At 43.5% G+C, this 13,543-nt stretch overlaps 1 protein-coding gene across 8 annotated transcripts in view; it reads right to left on the minus strand.

Moving 5' to 3' along the window:
- C10H7orf50 (chromosome 10 C7orf50 homolog) overlaps nt 1-13,543 on the minus strand; it is a 196,069-nt gene that overhangs the window by 37,094 nt on the left and 145,432 nt on the right. For 7 of the 8 annotated variants that reach the window (XM_065560049.1, XM_024102365.3, XM_065560050.1 and 4 more), the window contains one exon: nt 3,962-4,149. In XM_065560049.1, the coding sequence (XP_065416121.1) occupies nt 3,962-4,149 (188 nt within the window). Of the gene's footprint in view, nt 1-3,961; nt 4,150-12,744; nt 12,847-13,543 lie in introns of those variants that run through there. The other variant, XM_065560052.1, reaches the window with a different exon arrangement.

A 13,543-nucleotide genomic window follows, 5' to 3' on the forward strand; every position in this document is an offset into this window, starting at 1 on the left:
CTGGACAGAACTGATTTTACTTGGCTTGTTCTTCATCATCTTCCGATTTCATTTTGTGCCCCTTATCTATTTGTGAATGTAATCACCTATCCTGCTTAGGCCTGCGCTCATGACGGTGCTGATATGGCCATAGTCTAAGACTTCCTGCCTTTCATCAGAGCAGATCCTCTTGTGACATAAATCGTGATTTAGACCACCTGAGGATCTAGACCATAATATTTAATATAGTGGCATCTCATCGTAGCATAGGATATCATGTTGCCAGGGCCCAGACTTCTCTAATTCCTCTGCCCCTCATTAGTAACAAACTATAGTTCAATTTCTAGCACACTGTGCCTAGCAGTACAGAACTTTCTGAAGGCAGGCAACCAACAGTGTTAATGCAGGATTGGGGGGAGGAAGAGGACAAGCAAAAGCACAGTTATTTCTACCAGGGAAATAGCACTGCTGTGCCATGCTGAGTATTATTTTCGCAAGTGTGATTTTTTTTTAATCATCGGGAGATAAAGTAACCAATCAACAGTTACTACCTGCCCCACTCTGTGCATGCCTTATTCCCTCTTATAAATATTATCCCTTTGTTAAATCATCTCACCTAGGAGGATGAGGCATGTCTTGGGGGAGAGATGATACGCACCATCAAAGAAGGAACTCTAGCTTGCATGCTGAGTGCTTCCATTTTATTTTCATAAAAGTTGCTCCTGAACCAGAGTCTTCTATATAAAGTACTAACAAAACATAAAAACCAACTCTTCTTTCTTTCTTTCAGTATCATTTGAAATGGGTTGACCCATCTCTGGTGAGAATATATTATTTATTCTGTCCCATATAGTAGAACAGCTAAACAAAAAGAACTAATAACTCTTGGAATATGTAAACAATCTCCTCTCTCCTAAAAATAATTACTTAAATGTTTCCATGCATCTCTAGCATATAAATCTGTATATGAATCTCTCACTGAAGATTTTCTAATATTTTCCTCTGAATTCCTTAACTTGTCAAAAGAAACTTCCCTATAACAACTTGATGTTGATTTCTTTTAGTGAATTCAGAAGCCAGTATGGTGTTGTGTAATGTTAGGAATATTCTTCGCTAATGAACTGAAACAACAGTCTCAGTCCTCAGTGAGGACGTGAAGTTCCACTTGTTCCATAGGAGATTCACCCTGTACTCAGACAGTTAGGCTTCCAACCCGTTTAGCAACTATTTTATCTCTGGTAGGTCATATTACCTAGAAGGGTCAAAACAAACCCACAACATTCTCCTTTGTTTATTTCAAATTTCAGACAACTCTTGTATCTGTGCTACTGCCTTGTCTTTCAACATATTTCTTTCTTCAGAAGATGACTGTAGATATTACAAAACACCAGGACTAAAATCCTGGCCCTTATTGAAGTCAGTGGGAGTTTTGACATTGACTTAAATAAGGCCAGGATTTCATTCTAGATGCTCTTGAGGATACAAAACATAGGCATGTTCCTTTGCGACAAATTTAAATTCAGGTTGTTTTGTTGCCCATCTCTAGGGGTTTAGGAAGTTTCCCAAAGGACTAAAGATCAGGCAGATTTTTCTGTAATTTATATTAGTGCAGGATAGCTAACTGGAATTCAAGGTTGGAAACCTACATCGACATGTTTGCTCTGCAGTTCAGCATCTTACGACCTCTTTCTGTTAAGCTTACTAGACACAAGTCAGTGGTTTATGCAATAATCCTCTGGATATCCTACTGCGGTATATATCCACAGGACTCCAACTATTTATTACCTGACCAATCTGCGTATCAGCTGTACTTTGACAGCTTCACAGGTAATTTAGTATTAGGTCAAGTGAAACTCTTGTAGTCAAATTTATCTACAAAGAAAAAATACTCTCAGAAGGTGTCATAATGTACCATCTAAGTAGGCAAAAATCAACAAAGATAATACTAGAACATTAACCAAAAACCCCACAGCTTGTTTCTTTGCTTTCCAATCCTGAAAACCATTATCTCCATATCCACCACTAATACACACACATTCCAGAGTACAGTTGAAACAGATGGTAGCTAGCTGCCAATCCAACTGCAGTTCAAAACAATGGTGAAGTATCCCAGCTGTTTTCCAGATTGAAAATATTATTGTCATTTTGCTATCACTCCATGATGAAGTTTATGTAACAAAAATGCACGTGTCCCCCAGTCTGGAATGCAATTAATTTCCTCCTGCCCCACTGAGAGTTGTAAGTTGTAAGTAACCATTCAGACTGTCTGAGAATTTCAGAATTAAGCACTACCAGAAATAGAAAACTGGGGCTATTCCAAGTGGTAACCCATTCTTTGTAACATGCAAATCTTCTGGAGTTTTTAGAGGTGCTGTGTAACTTGCAGTTTGGAAAAAAATAAACACTACTTTTCTGTTTATCCATAATGTCTAATTGGCTGAAGCATGCTATGAAGGTTTCACTGCATTTCTTTTTATTGTAAGCACAGACTTAGCATATTCGTATGTAAAATTCCAGCATAAAGCAAACTATAGTAAATAACTATTTGCAGTCTGAAACCAATCACTTAACTGGTCATGTAATTATAAACCTTTGGTATGCAAATATAAGGCTTTGTACTTTACGAAGTTTAAAGCAAAGTTTAGTGCATCTAATTTATAACTTCCAAATGTCATAGATTGCTTTGGGTGAAATTAAGTAATATTGCATGATCTCAAACCATTTAATATAATTTCATTACATAGAGAGTAAAAGCAACTGTGTCTCTTTTAAAACAACAGACTAAATAAATAGAACAAGTTCTCCCGATGCAATCTTTTTAGCGACCTTCGTTAGCAAGATCTCAACAATCTTTGAAAGTGCAGCAATTCTAGGAATATTTATACTTAGACTGTAAGATCTTCAGGGTGGGGACTGCCTTTTTCTTTAGGGTTGCCAACTTTCTAATCGCACAAAACCAACACCCTTGCTCCGCCCCTTGCCCCCCTTCCCCAAGGTGCTGCCTGTGTCCCATCCCTTCTCTGAGGCCTCACTCACTCCATCCCCACTCCCTCCGTTGCTCTCTCTCCCCCACCCTCACTCACTTTCACCAGGCTGGGACAGGGGTGCAGAAGGAGGTGCAGGCTCCAGGATGGGGCCAGAAATGAGGGATTCAGGGTGCGGGAGGGGGTTCCAGGCTGGGGCAGTGGGTTGGGGTGTAGGAGGGGGTGAGGACTCTGGCTGGAGATGTGAGCCAGAAATGAGGGATTCAGGGTGCGGGAGGGGGCTCCGGGCTGGGGGCTCCCACTGAGGGTGAGACTGGGGATGAGGGGTTTGGGGTGCAGGAGGGGGCTCAGGATTGGGGCAAGAAGTTGGGATGTGGGAGGGTGTGTGGGGTGTGGGCTCAGGGAGGGAGTTTGGGTGCGGGAGAGGGAACAAGGCTTGGGTGCGGGAGGGGATGTGGGGTGCAGGCTCTGGGAGGGAGTTTGGGTGCAGGAGGGGGCTCAGGGTTGGGGCAGAGGGTTGGGGTGCAGGCTCTGGGAGGGAGTTAGTATGCGGGAGGGGGTTCCGACCTGGGTTAGGAGGTTGGGGTGCGGGACAGGGTTCGGGGTGCCGGCTCTGGCTGGGCAGTCCTTACCTCAGGTGGCTCCCGGTCAGTGGCGCAGCTGGGCTAACGCAGGCTTCCTGCCTGCCCTGGCTCTGCACAGCTCCCAGAAGCGTCCAGCATGTCCGGCTCCTAGGCACAGGGGGCTCTGCACACCGCCCGCCCACACAGGTGCTGCCCCCGCAGCTCCCATTGGCTGTGGTTCCCAGCCAATGGGAGCTGCGGAGCCAGTGCTCACAGTGGGGGCAGCGTGCAGATCCTCCCTGGCTATTGCGCGTAGGAGTCAGACCTGCTGGCCGCTTCCTGGAGCCGCAGGGAGCCTGCCTTAGCCCTGGCTAAGATATTGTCCACAGATTACTTTTCTTAGAGAGCGATTTATATAGATTTTAGGGTTCTTACCTAGTTAAATACTCCAGTGCCAACTCAGCTCCTGATGGTTTTTTGGGCTCTTCTTTCTTAGCAGCAATTCCAGCTTCCCGCATCAGTTTTTTTTCTTCCTTCTTACGCTCTTTCTTTAGTTTTCTTTCCAATGTCCTCTTTTCCTCTCCGGTAAGTTCCTCCGCCTCCTCCTCCACCTTTTTTGTTCTCTGAAATAAAATACAAGAATAACTTTAATTGAAGAGCTCATGAAATATTTCATACTAGAAACCTCAGGTTGCTAATTTTACTGTATGCGCTATCAATCTCCTATACTGCCAAACGCTACTGTCAGGGTCGGCTCCAGGCACCAGTGAAGGAAGCAGGTGCCTGGGGCGGCCAACAGAAAGGAGTGGCACGACCTGGTCTTCGGCAGCACTTCGGCGGCTGACCAAGCGCTCCGCGTTAGTCTTTGGTGGCAATTTGGCGACGGGTCCTTCACTCCACCTCTTCTTCTTCGGCGGCACTTCAGCGGGAGCTCAATCGTTTGGGGTTTTTTTGTTTTTGTTTTTTTGCCGCTTGGGACGGCAAAAAAGCTGGAGCCAGCCCTGGCTACTGTAAATAATTATACTTTCAGCACCAATCTCCTTCAGAAGTTTTGTTCTATGTAGGTTTTTATACCGGGCTCATTACCATAGTATCTGAGTACTTTAAGTGGCATGAATAACATCTGTCACCTGCTGTTTGTTCTCTCATTCTCTCCCCAAGGTGAGAAGTGTGTGCAGTGAAGTGTTTTGTTTTGGTAGGATTTTTTAAAATATATATACACATGTTGCTATGCGTTTGTATTAGAGAAGGCAGGGTTGAAGAAATGTGCCTTGCACTGGAGGCGAAAGGTGGAGAGGTTTGTGATGATCCTTAGCTTCTGTGTTTGGTCTTCATCCTGAAGCTTTAGGTAATCTGGATATCCTGGGCCCAGGGCCACTGAGTGGCAAAGCCCTTGCACCTTGTGAGTGAAGACCAAGAATTTGAACCTTGTTTGTTTTGTCTTTTTTTTCATCAGTGTAAAGATTGAGCGGAAAGAGAGAGAGTGTTATATTTCATATACTTTATGTATGCCAAATAAATAGGTTAGTATGTGATATATTTATGTACTTTGTTATTTGCAATAATTCCATTTTCAGTATGAATAACTGTTCCATCTGCAAATCTAAAGAAACTTCAATTTCCTCTCCCACCCCCAAGATTGGAGTTTCTTAAGGTTTGCAGATGGAACAGCTATTCATACTGAAAATGGAATTATTAGAAGTAACAAAATACCTGCATAAGCATACCACATGCTAACCTATCTATTTGGCAACCATGAAGTGCATGAAATAGAATACACTGTATTAGGCAGGGAGACTCTAGTCTAAATGCACTAAGAGTACACATAGTAAAAATATGTTACATGGCAAAAGATCAGGTTTGTATAAAAGATTCCAAGAATATTACGAAATTTTTGTCCATGACAAACTTATAGGCAATAATTCATAGAATCATAGGATTGGAAGGGACCTGAAGAGGTCATCTAGAGGAAATCGTCAGGTTGAAAAAATCCTGTGGGGAAAGGTTTGCATGTGACGAAGTATGGAAGAGGGAAAGTGTGCATATGAGATACTTTAGGGGTCACCAAAATCCTAACACACAGAGGGATCCAAATAACTGAGTGAAGAGGGGAAAAGGAGAAGCTCATTGTTGACATCTGGGGAAGTCTGCACAGAAGTTGAGTGTTTCCTGATGTCTCCTTGTCAATTTTCCATTCTAGTGGTTCTTAAGCTAGGATACACAAAGGCTTCTCTGATAGCCTCCAAAATCCCCAGGCAAGGAAAACACAACAAAGACAGGGTCTTAGGATGGGGCGGAGTCTACCTGAAGCTCTCTAGTCACATAAATGATTTGCTGCATGAAACAGAGAACCATTACTCTGTCCTTTACGTTTCAGTGGTGGGAAGAAAGGGCAGAGCCAGCATTCTTGACCAAACTCACTTTCAGAAATGTCATGTAACTGGGAATTTACAAAATGTGCACAAAAGAAACTCTCAAACATTTTGGATGTCTCAGAACTCTCTGGCCCATATCTGAGTATCACTGCATGTTCATTCAAAGTCTGGTGTGTCCAAGTACAGTAGTCTACATCTTAATGCTTAATAGACAAGACAGCTTTCCAATATTTTTGCTACAGTAGTTTATTCCCAATCATCAATAACAAAGCACATTTCTAAATTATAGCCCTGTGACAGGCTGGGGTAGGCCTGTACCCAGTTATGTCACACATTTTGTTTTCTGGCTTCCATTTTGTATCTGAGCATACTTGATGTCTTATGTCGTGAGCCAGTTTAAACAATATATGTGTACCCTGGTTATGATGTTTAACAAGGTCCTATGGAGGAAGGGGTGCTTCTAAATCTTGTGGAGAACTAACACAGGAAGAATCATCAACAAGGACTAGCCAGGACTTTGGACTTGCTAATGACTTTTATCCACTAGCCCACTACCTATGAAAAAGCAGTTGTGCACTTGAACCCAGGATGACTGGGGTATGGAGTTTCACATGGGGACTTCATGGCTGTGTTTATAAGCAAGGAGGTTTCTGGATAGAAGAGACTGACCATCACCAACAGCAAGAGGAATTTGATACAGGGGGAGACAAGGGAGTTTCTGCCTAGCCTGAACATGGACAGTCCTCAAACAGAGAGATGAGATCTGTCTAACAGGTGGGGATTGCATTCAGCTGTTGGTCATTTTGCCTAGATCCATGGGTGGCGGGTGAAGCATCCCCTCAGGGAGGTTAGCTCCTTGTACCATCTCTTCTGCCCCAGGCCCTGCCCCCACTTCACCCCAGGCCTGCCTCCTCCCTGCTCAACATGGATGTCCCTCCTTTCCTTCCCTTCTCCTCCCCGCTGCTTGGCCCCCCTGCCACCACTTGCCATTCCCTCCTCCCTCCCTGCTCGACCCCCTCCCCGCCTGCCACCCACCTCTCCTTCCCCACTCCTCCCTGCTCAGCCCCCCTGCCGCCACTTGCATCCCACCTCTTCTTCCTCCCTCCCTGCTAGATCCCCACCTCGCCGCATCCCTCCTCCCACCTCCCATGGCAAGCAGCAGATGGGGGGTCCGAGTGGGGAGGAGGGACCAGCAAGCAGCAGCGGGGGGTAGGAGGAGGAGGAGGAACCAGTGAGTGGCAGCAGGGACCGCCAGAGAGAGGGGTGGAGAGGAGCAGCCAGGTGGAGAATGATGAGCTTTTATATGCGCCATGCAGGTTCCCGGGCGGCTGAGGAGGTGGTATCTGCTATCAGCTTTCTGGGTCCATCAGTAATCTCCCTGGGGAGTCCAAGGGACCCAGGAAGCTGAGTGGCAGCTACCACCTCCCTCAGCTGCCCGGGAACCTGCATGGCACATAATAAATAAGCAAAAACATCCTGTAGAAGCCCACTCCCAGCAGGGAGGGAAAGAGGCGGGGCCACCATGGCCCAGGCGTCCGGTGGCAGGGGCGGCGGTGCCCGTGCCAGGGGAGGCTTAGCCTCTCCTGGCCTATTATATCCGCCACCCCTGCCTGGATCTGTAACTTTCCTGAGTTGTCAAAAGTAAAGTGTGTGTATTTAAGAAGTTCATTTACAAAGCAGGTGTTCCTTATTGGAAAGGTGTCCCCAAAGACTTAGACTACGAACCAGAGTCCCCACGGGGGTAGAACCCTAGGGTGAGTGTACATAAGCAGCTGAGGAAGTCGGCGGGGGAGGGGTGGGGGAGATGGGGGCTCAGTATTGGCTCAAGGGCTTCGGGCAGTTGGACTGCAGAGTCCCATGTCCCAAGAAGGGGGTCAGACAGTGAGCCTGCATCCTGGGAATGTTCCTGATTGGCTAGAACTATAGACCGTGTCTGGACTCCACCCAGGCCCAGCTGACTCGAAAGCATTTGGGATTCAACGGTTAAGTCTGATTATAAACAGCCTGGTGACCATCCGGTAGGGTACTCAGCCAAGCCTGTAACAGGCTCCGTAATACCCCCTTTAGCTTTGAGAAGGCATTTATAACAAGAGATGAAATTTGTTAAAAATGAACCCCCCAAGAGGAGAATTTCAATTGCGTACCTACAGTCTCAAAGTACCTACAGTACCATACTTGCAAAGCAGGGAAAAAATAATTCCAAGGGACATAGTTATATCTATATGTCACAGCATACAGAGCCAAACTGAACACATCCACCAACAATACAACTAACTATTCTCTGTGTCTCCTTTTCACCTATTATGAGTATAAGGCACCCAAGACTGAAACTGGAATTGCACAAAAAGATAACCAATTACAATAAAAGACTGGTTAAATTACATTTCCCTAATAAGGGCCAAACCCTTAATGTGTCAATCAATGAATGTTTGTGAAGTGATTACAATGAAAATCACAATGTAAAGTCTAAGTATCATTATTATTTTTACATGCAGAGAGAAGGAGACGTTAGATAAAACAATAACTGTACGCTAACCTGATTTGCCAAAGACACCTGCTGAAAACTAAACATTTTTCTGTCTGGATTCACATATCATCCAAGTTTACTCTGACTCATCTCCCCAACCTGGTGCTTTCAAAGACTAAACTGATCTGAACAAGACCGAGACAGAAAACAGATATTTGAATAAATGAGGGAAAGTCTAAGAAAGGAGATTTGCTTTGTGTTCTCTCAAATATTTTCTTGAGCAGAGGTTGCAGCCAGCATGCACAGGCACAAACAAACACTTAGAAAAATCAAGCAACTTGAGCATGCACTGCATTTGTATTGAAGAGGTTTTGTAATTCATACTAAAAAAGAATTAGTATCTAGGATGAAGGTAATTATTTTACAGGAAGAGAAGTTTTCACTTGATAAGCTGCTGTAGTATTTACTAAAATAACAATCTAGCCATGCAAAATCTAGGAAAAACAGTGTGGAGTCATTCCTAAAATGTTTGTGAAAGATTACTAAAGCAGCCGTCCAATAGAGGACACACTACGTTTAATCTTCGTTTAAAAATAATGTAATGAATGTGTTTTCTTTTCTCCTTGAGCCATGAAGCTTTCAAATAAAGTGACTGTGGCACGTCATTAGAATAGTTCTGAGAAAGAGGCCTCTTGCATCCGCATACTTACAGTAAATGCGTATCTATCTTCCCTTCCCCCACACATTCCATACATTATCAAAAAGCTTTTTATCCCTCTCCCTACTGCTCCCATAATACAACACAAGTTGCTGCATCCATCTAACTAGGTCTAAATACAAAATCCCAGTCGCTGACATTTGTTTCAAGCATAACAATTTTGGCTCTTCAGTGCCATCTGAAACAAAAGCACTGTTCTCCCTTTAGACTTGAATTTATCCTGTGTTAAGAGAGTCAGAGTTTATACATCAAGGTACCTTCTGGCAGAACAACCTATAATCCATTCTGATTAAAACATGATCCACCCAGGCTTCTGTTCAAGGTTCCCAACACATTCACTATAGACACGCTAGGAGTTTTATAATTCACAGAATCTTTCTATGTACACTGAGCTTTAACCCTTTCATACTAGCTTCATTGGTTTTTATAAATATATTTATTGTGGAAGCCAGGAGTTTCAGTCTTGCTAATGAACATTTGTATGCAATCTAGCTGCATACTGTACATTAGATTTAAGCATCTAAGAATGAGTGCAAACCACAAAGTCATAGACCAACATTTTCAAATGAATTTCAAGGAGCATCCCTCCCCTCAGCCCCATCAATACCCCCTACTGCCTGTCCCCAACACTCCCACCACTAAGTCCACTGCCCCCCCTCCAGCCCCACCAATACCCCCAAGCTATCTCCTTCCTCCCAACTAATGATCCCATTCAATCTCTCTACTGAGTATAAAGCATCCAAGACTGAAACCAGAATTGCATGCACAGATAACCTATTATAATAAAAAGTTGGCTAAACTACACTTCCTTGATGCCAAAGCCTTAATATGCCATTCAATGAATGTTTATGAAATGCTTTAAAATGAAAATCACAGTGTCAATGCTAAGTATCATTATTATTATTTACATACAAAGGGAAGGGTATGTTAAATATAATACCTGTATGCAACCTGATTTGCCAAAGACACCTGCTGAAAGCTAAACATTTGTTCTGTCTGGCTTCACATATCGGCCAAATTTACTCTGACTCATCTCCCTAATCTTGTGCTTTCAAAGACTAAACTGATCTCAACAAGACAGAGTGGCCGGAGCTGTTCATCTCTCCCTGAACACCCTCATCCACCCCTTTCTTGCTGCAGCCACGGCCTGGGGAAGAATGAGTCATGACCCCCTCCCTGAAATAATCACCCGCCCCCAACCTGGGACCTGTCTCTGCCTCATGCTGTCCAGGCTCTGTGACACAACCAAGGCACCACATTTCAATTCTCCCTCCTCCCTCATTATCATAAGCAGAAGCAGAGCACCTACAATACAAGAATCTTGTGCATCACCCACACATGCACATCAATCTCTCTCACTGACTTTGGGGGGTGGGGGGCGGTAGTGGAGGGGGGCAGAGAGCTGATGCACATGTGTGGCTGACACATATGATTCTGGGAAATGTAGTTTTTATATGGGAGAAAATATTATTAAATCGGGAGTCAGGAGTTTTTTGGTTGCAAATGGGAGTCTCCCTGACATACTGGGAGACTTGGGCTATGTCTTCACTACCATTTCTGTCGGCAAAACTTATGTTGCTCCGTGGTATGAATACTCCACCCCCTTGAACGACATAAGCTACACAAGCATAAGCAGTAGTGTGCACAGTGCTATGTCTCCCGCTGCTCGGTGGGGATGGTTTAATTATGTCTCCTGTCGGCATAGAGTGGCTACATGAGCGATCTTACAGTGGCACAGCTGCATGGATTCTGCACGAAGCTTGGATTTGAATCCAGGTTCCTGAAAGTTTGAGGAGTGGTTCAGATGCAGAGTTTTGGTGTGGTCTCATCTTTATTTAAAGAACAACAGCAAAAATAAATCATGATTTCACTTGTTTTATTTAGATTATAAATGTTTCAAGTTGTCTTTTTCCATCTTTGTAAGGTGACATGGTAATTTGTGGTGCCTTTTTTTGAAAAATATAATAATAATAATAATAATGTAAATCCACATATGAGCAAGTGATACATTTGTTGAGGTGATAAATTTAAAACGCGTGCAATACATTTGCTTATTTGCAAAGCCTGCTGCCAGCTATTATACCACCTTGGTCTGTGAACTCAGTAGGTCTCAATCTAAACAAAGTCAGGCTAGGTTAGCACTTGAATGAAAGACATCCGGAGAAAACCTGGTGGGTTTTTTGATAAAGGAGGTGACACTCTTCAACTTGGAGTTTTTCCTGAACCAATGCCCTGACAAGGTGTTAAGGGGCATTTTGCCACCAGGTGTGCCATCTTTTAAATAAGACAGACAAAAAATTCCTAACCACTTGTGCTCACTGAAAAGCCCGGTCACTTTCTGCAAAAGTAAGGAGAGATGCTAGCTCTGATGTCTTCACCAAATTCCTATTTGGGTAACTAGTTTCTGTCTATTGTAACTTAGAACGCCCCTTGCATTTGCAATTACATGCAGTTGTCTCTATTTCTTCATTTCTTCTCTTAAATTGTTTAATGGTGTTGCACTTGTTTCACTCCAGAGGTGGCTACATTTCAATGGTGGGCAGAGTGATTCCTATATATCACTATAAAATAACTTTTTATATTGTTATATATATACAATATTTCCAGATAACGATACTTTAGTAATAAAAAGATTTAAAAAATTATGCACTGGGATACTACTATCCATATAAAAATCAGCACAGAGTTTGGCTAATATCATGTACTCTCACAGAATTCATTCACACCCTTTCAAAAACTGCTTCAATCTATAAAACATGACAGCAATACTAAACTTTGTTGATGAAAATGAAAACATTGTGTATATATAAGGAAACCATAAAATGGTAAGGGACTAGCTAGCTCTGCACGCTGATAATACAAGATGGAACAATATATCTCTAAGTCATTGATTATAATTTGAAACAGGTCTGTAACAACTAAAAAGCCCTACACGCCGACAGCTATTGAATAGGCTTTGATAAGAGAATTAGTGGTTTCAGTTTAGTTCTTAGCTGACAGATAGTTACATCATAATTGGCAACCTTATTGGCTGACTAAGAAGACAGGCTAAGGATTGAATGGGCAAAGAGACAATAAAATACCATCACCCTCACAGAGATGGTCTCAGCGGTGCGGGCTGAGGGACGTACTGGCCGCCGCTTCCAGCAGCTCCCATTGGCCTGCAGCAGTGAACCGCGGCCAGCGGGAGCCGCGATCAGCCTGACCTGCGGATGCGGCAGGTAAACAAACCAGACTGGCCTGCCAGGGGCTTTCCCTACACAAGCGGCGTCCCAAGTTTGGGAAACACTGTAATACAGTACACTCAATGCAATTATAATAAGGGTACATCTATGATTAATTCTGTCATGTCTCCCCATAACAAGAAATACATATTTGAAGAATAACCGGTAGAAAGATGTACGGTGGGTTACAGTTTTGTTCCTCGTATTTCATAGTATAAAGGAGAGGGTGCATTTTACGATTAGCTGAACGTACGGTTTTAGGTACAAGAGACAGAGACTACTGGACTACACTGCAAACTGAAAGTGGTTTTGCTTTTAACTAGATTTTTTCTCATTACCTACTTTCCAGAATGACCATTAATCTAAAACTCAGGCCACCTGACACTTCGATAATACTAAGGACATTATTGTAAAGGCCCATGATCCATGCTCACCTGCTTCAGGATTCCCATCTTTGCACTGTCACTGTTGTGTGATGGCAACGAAATGGAGTTTATAAAACTTGTGATCTCTGAAGATGAGACTATGGCAGGGGAACCTAATTTTTATTCATGCGGACTTCCCAGTTATTACAAATTAGGCTTTGGGTCACAACTATCTTGAGGCTGTGTTCTTTGTTACTTGTTCTGCTTGCCAACCCATTCAATGAGATGTCCTTGTCAACCCCTGGCAACAACAAGCACAAACAGAGCCAAGTGGCTGCACATTTAGCTGCTCCATCGTGGCCAAGAACATACAGATTTCTACTGCTGCAGAGTACTATGTCAGGGCCCCATTAGGCCATTAGGAATGTAGGAGAACTACTTGTGGCTCACTGACTGCAGTTCAGTCACCCTTACAGAATTGGAAGTGATTACAAAGAATGGGGAGGAACAGAGGATGAGAAACACCACAAAGGAGACTCACCAGACACTCACCAGACACACAATGCTAAAGACAAGAAAGAGCATCACAAAATGGCATGAAAAAGGGAGGAAGCCAAATTCACCATTGATGCAGGTGGATCCAGCTCCACAAAAGTCAACGGAGTTGCACCCTTTTCTGCTAGCACACAGCAAGGACAACAGGGGAATGGAAGACCATGGGCAAGGATGAAGAGATATGACAGAGTTAAAGGAAGCACCAACACAAGTTCAGATGAACAAATCTTAACATAATCAACAGTGACAAATATACTGAGGACACAACATTTTTCCCCAAAGAGGAAGACGAGAAAGGACTCCCACTTTGCTC

The sequence above is a fragment of the Chrysemys picta genome, chromosome 10 (genome assembly GCF_011386835.1).
Source record: "Chrysemys picta bellii isolate R12L10 chromosome 10, ASM1138683v2, whole genome shotgun sequence".
In the NCBI taxonomy this organism is placed as follows: Eukaryota; Metazoa; Chordata; order Testudines; family Emydidae; genus Chrysemys; species Chrysemys picta.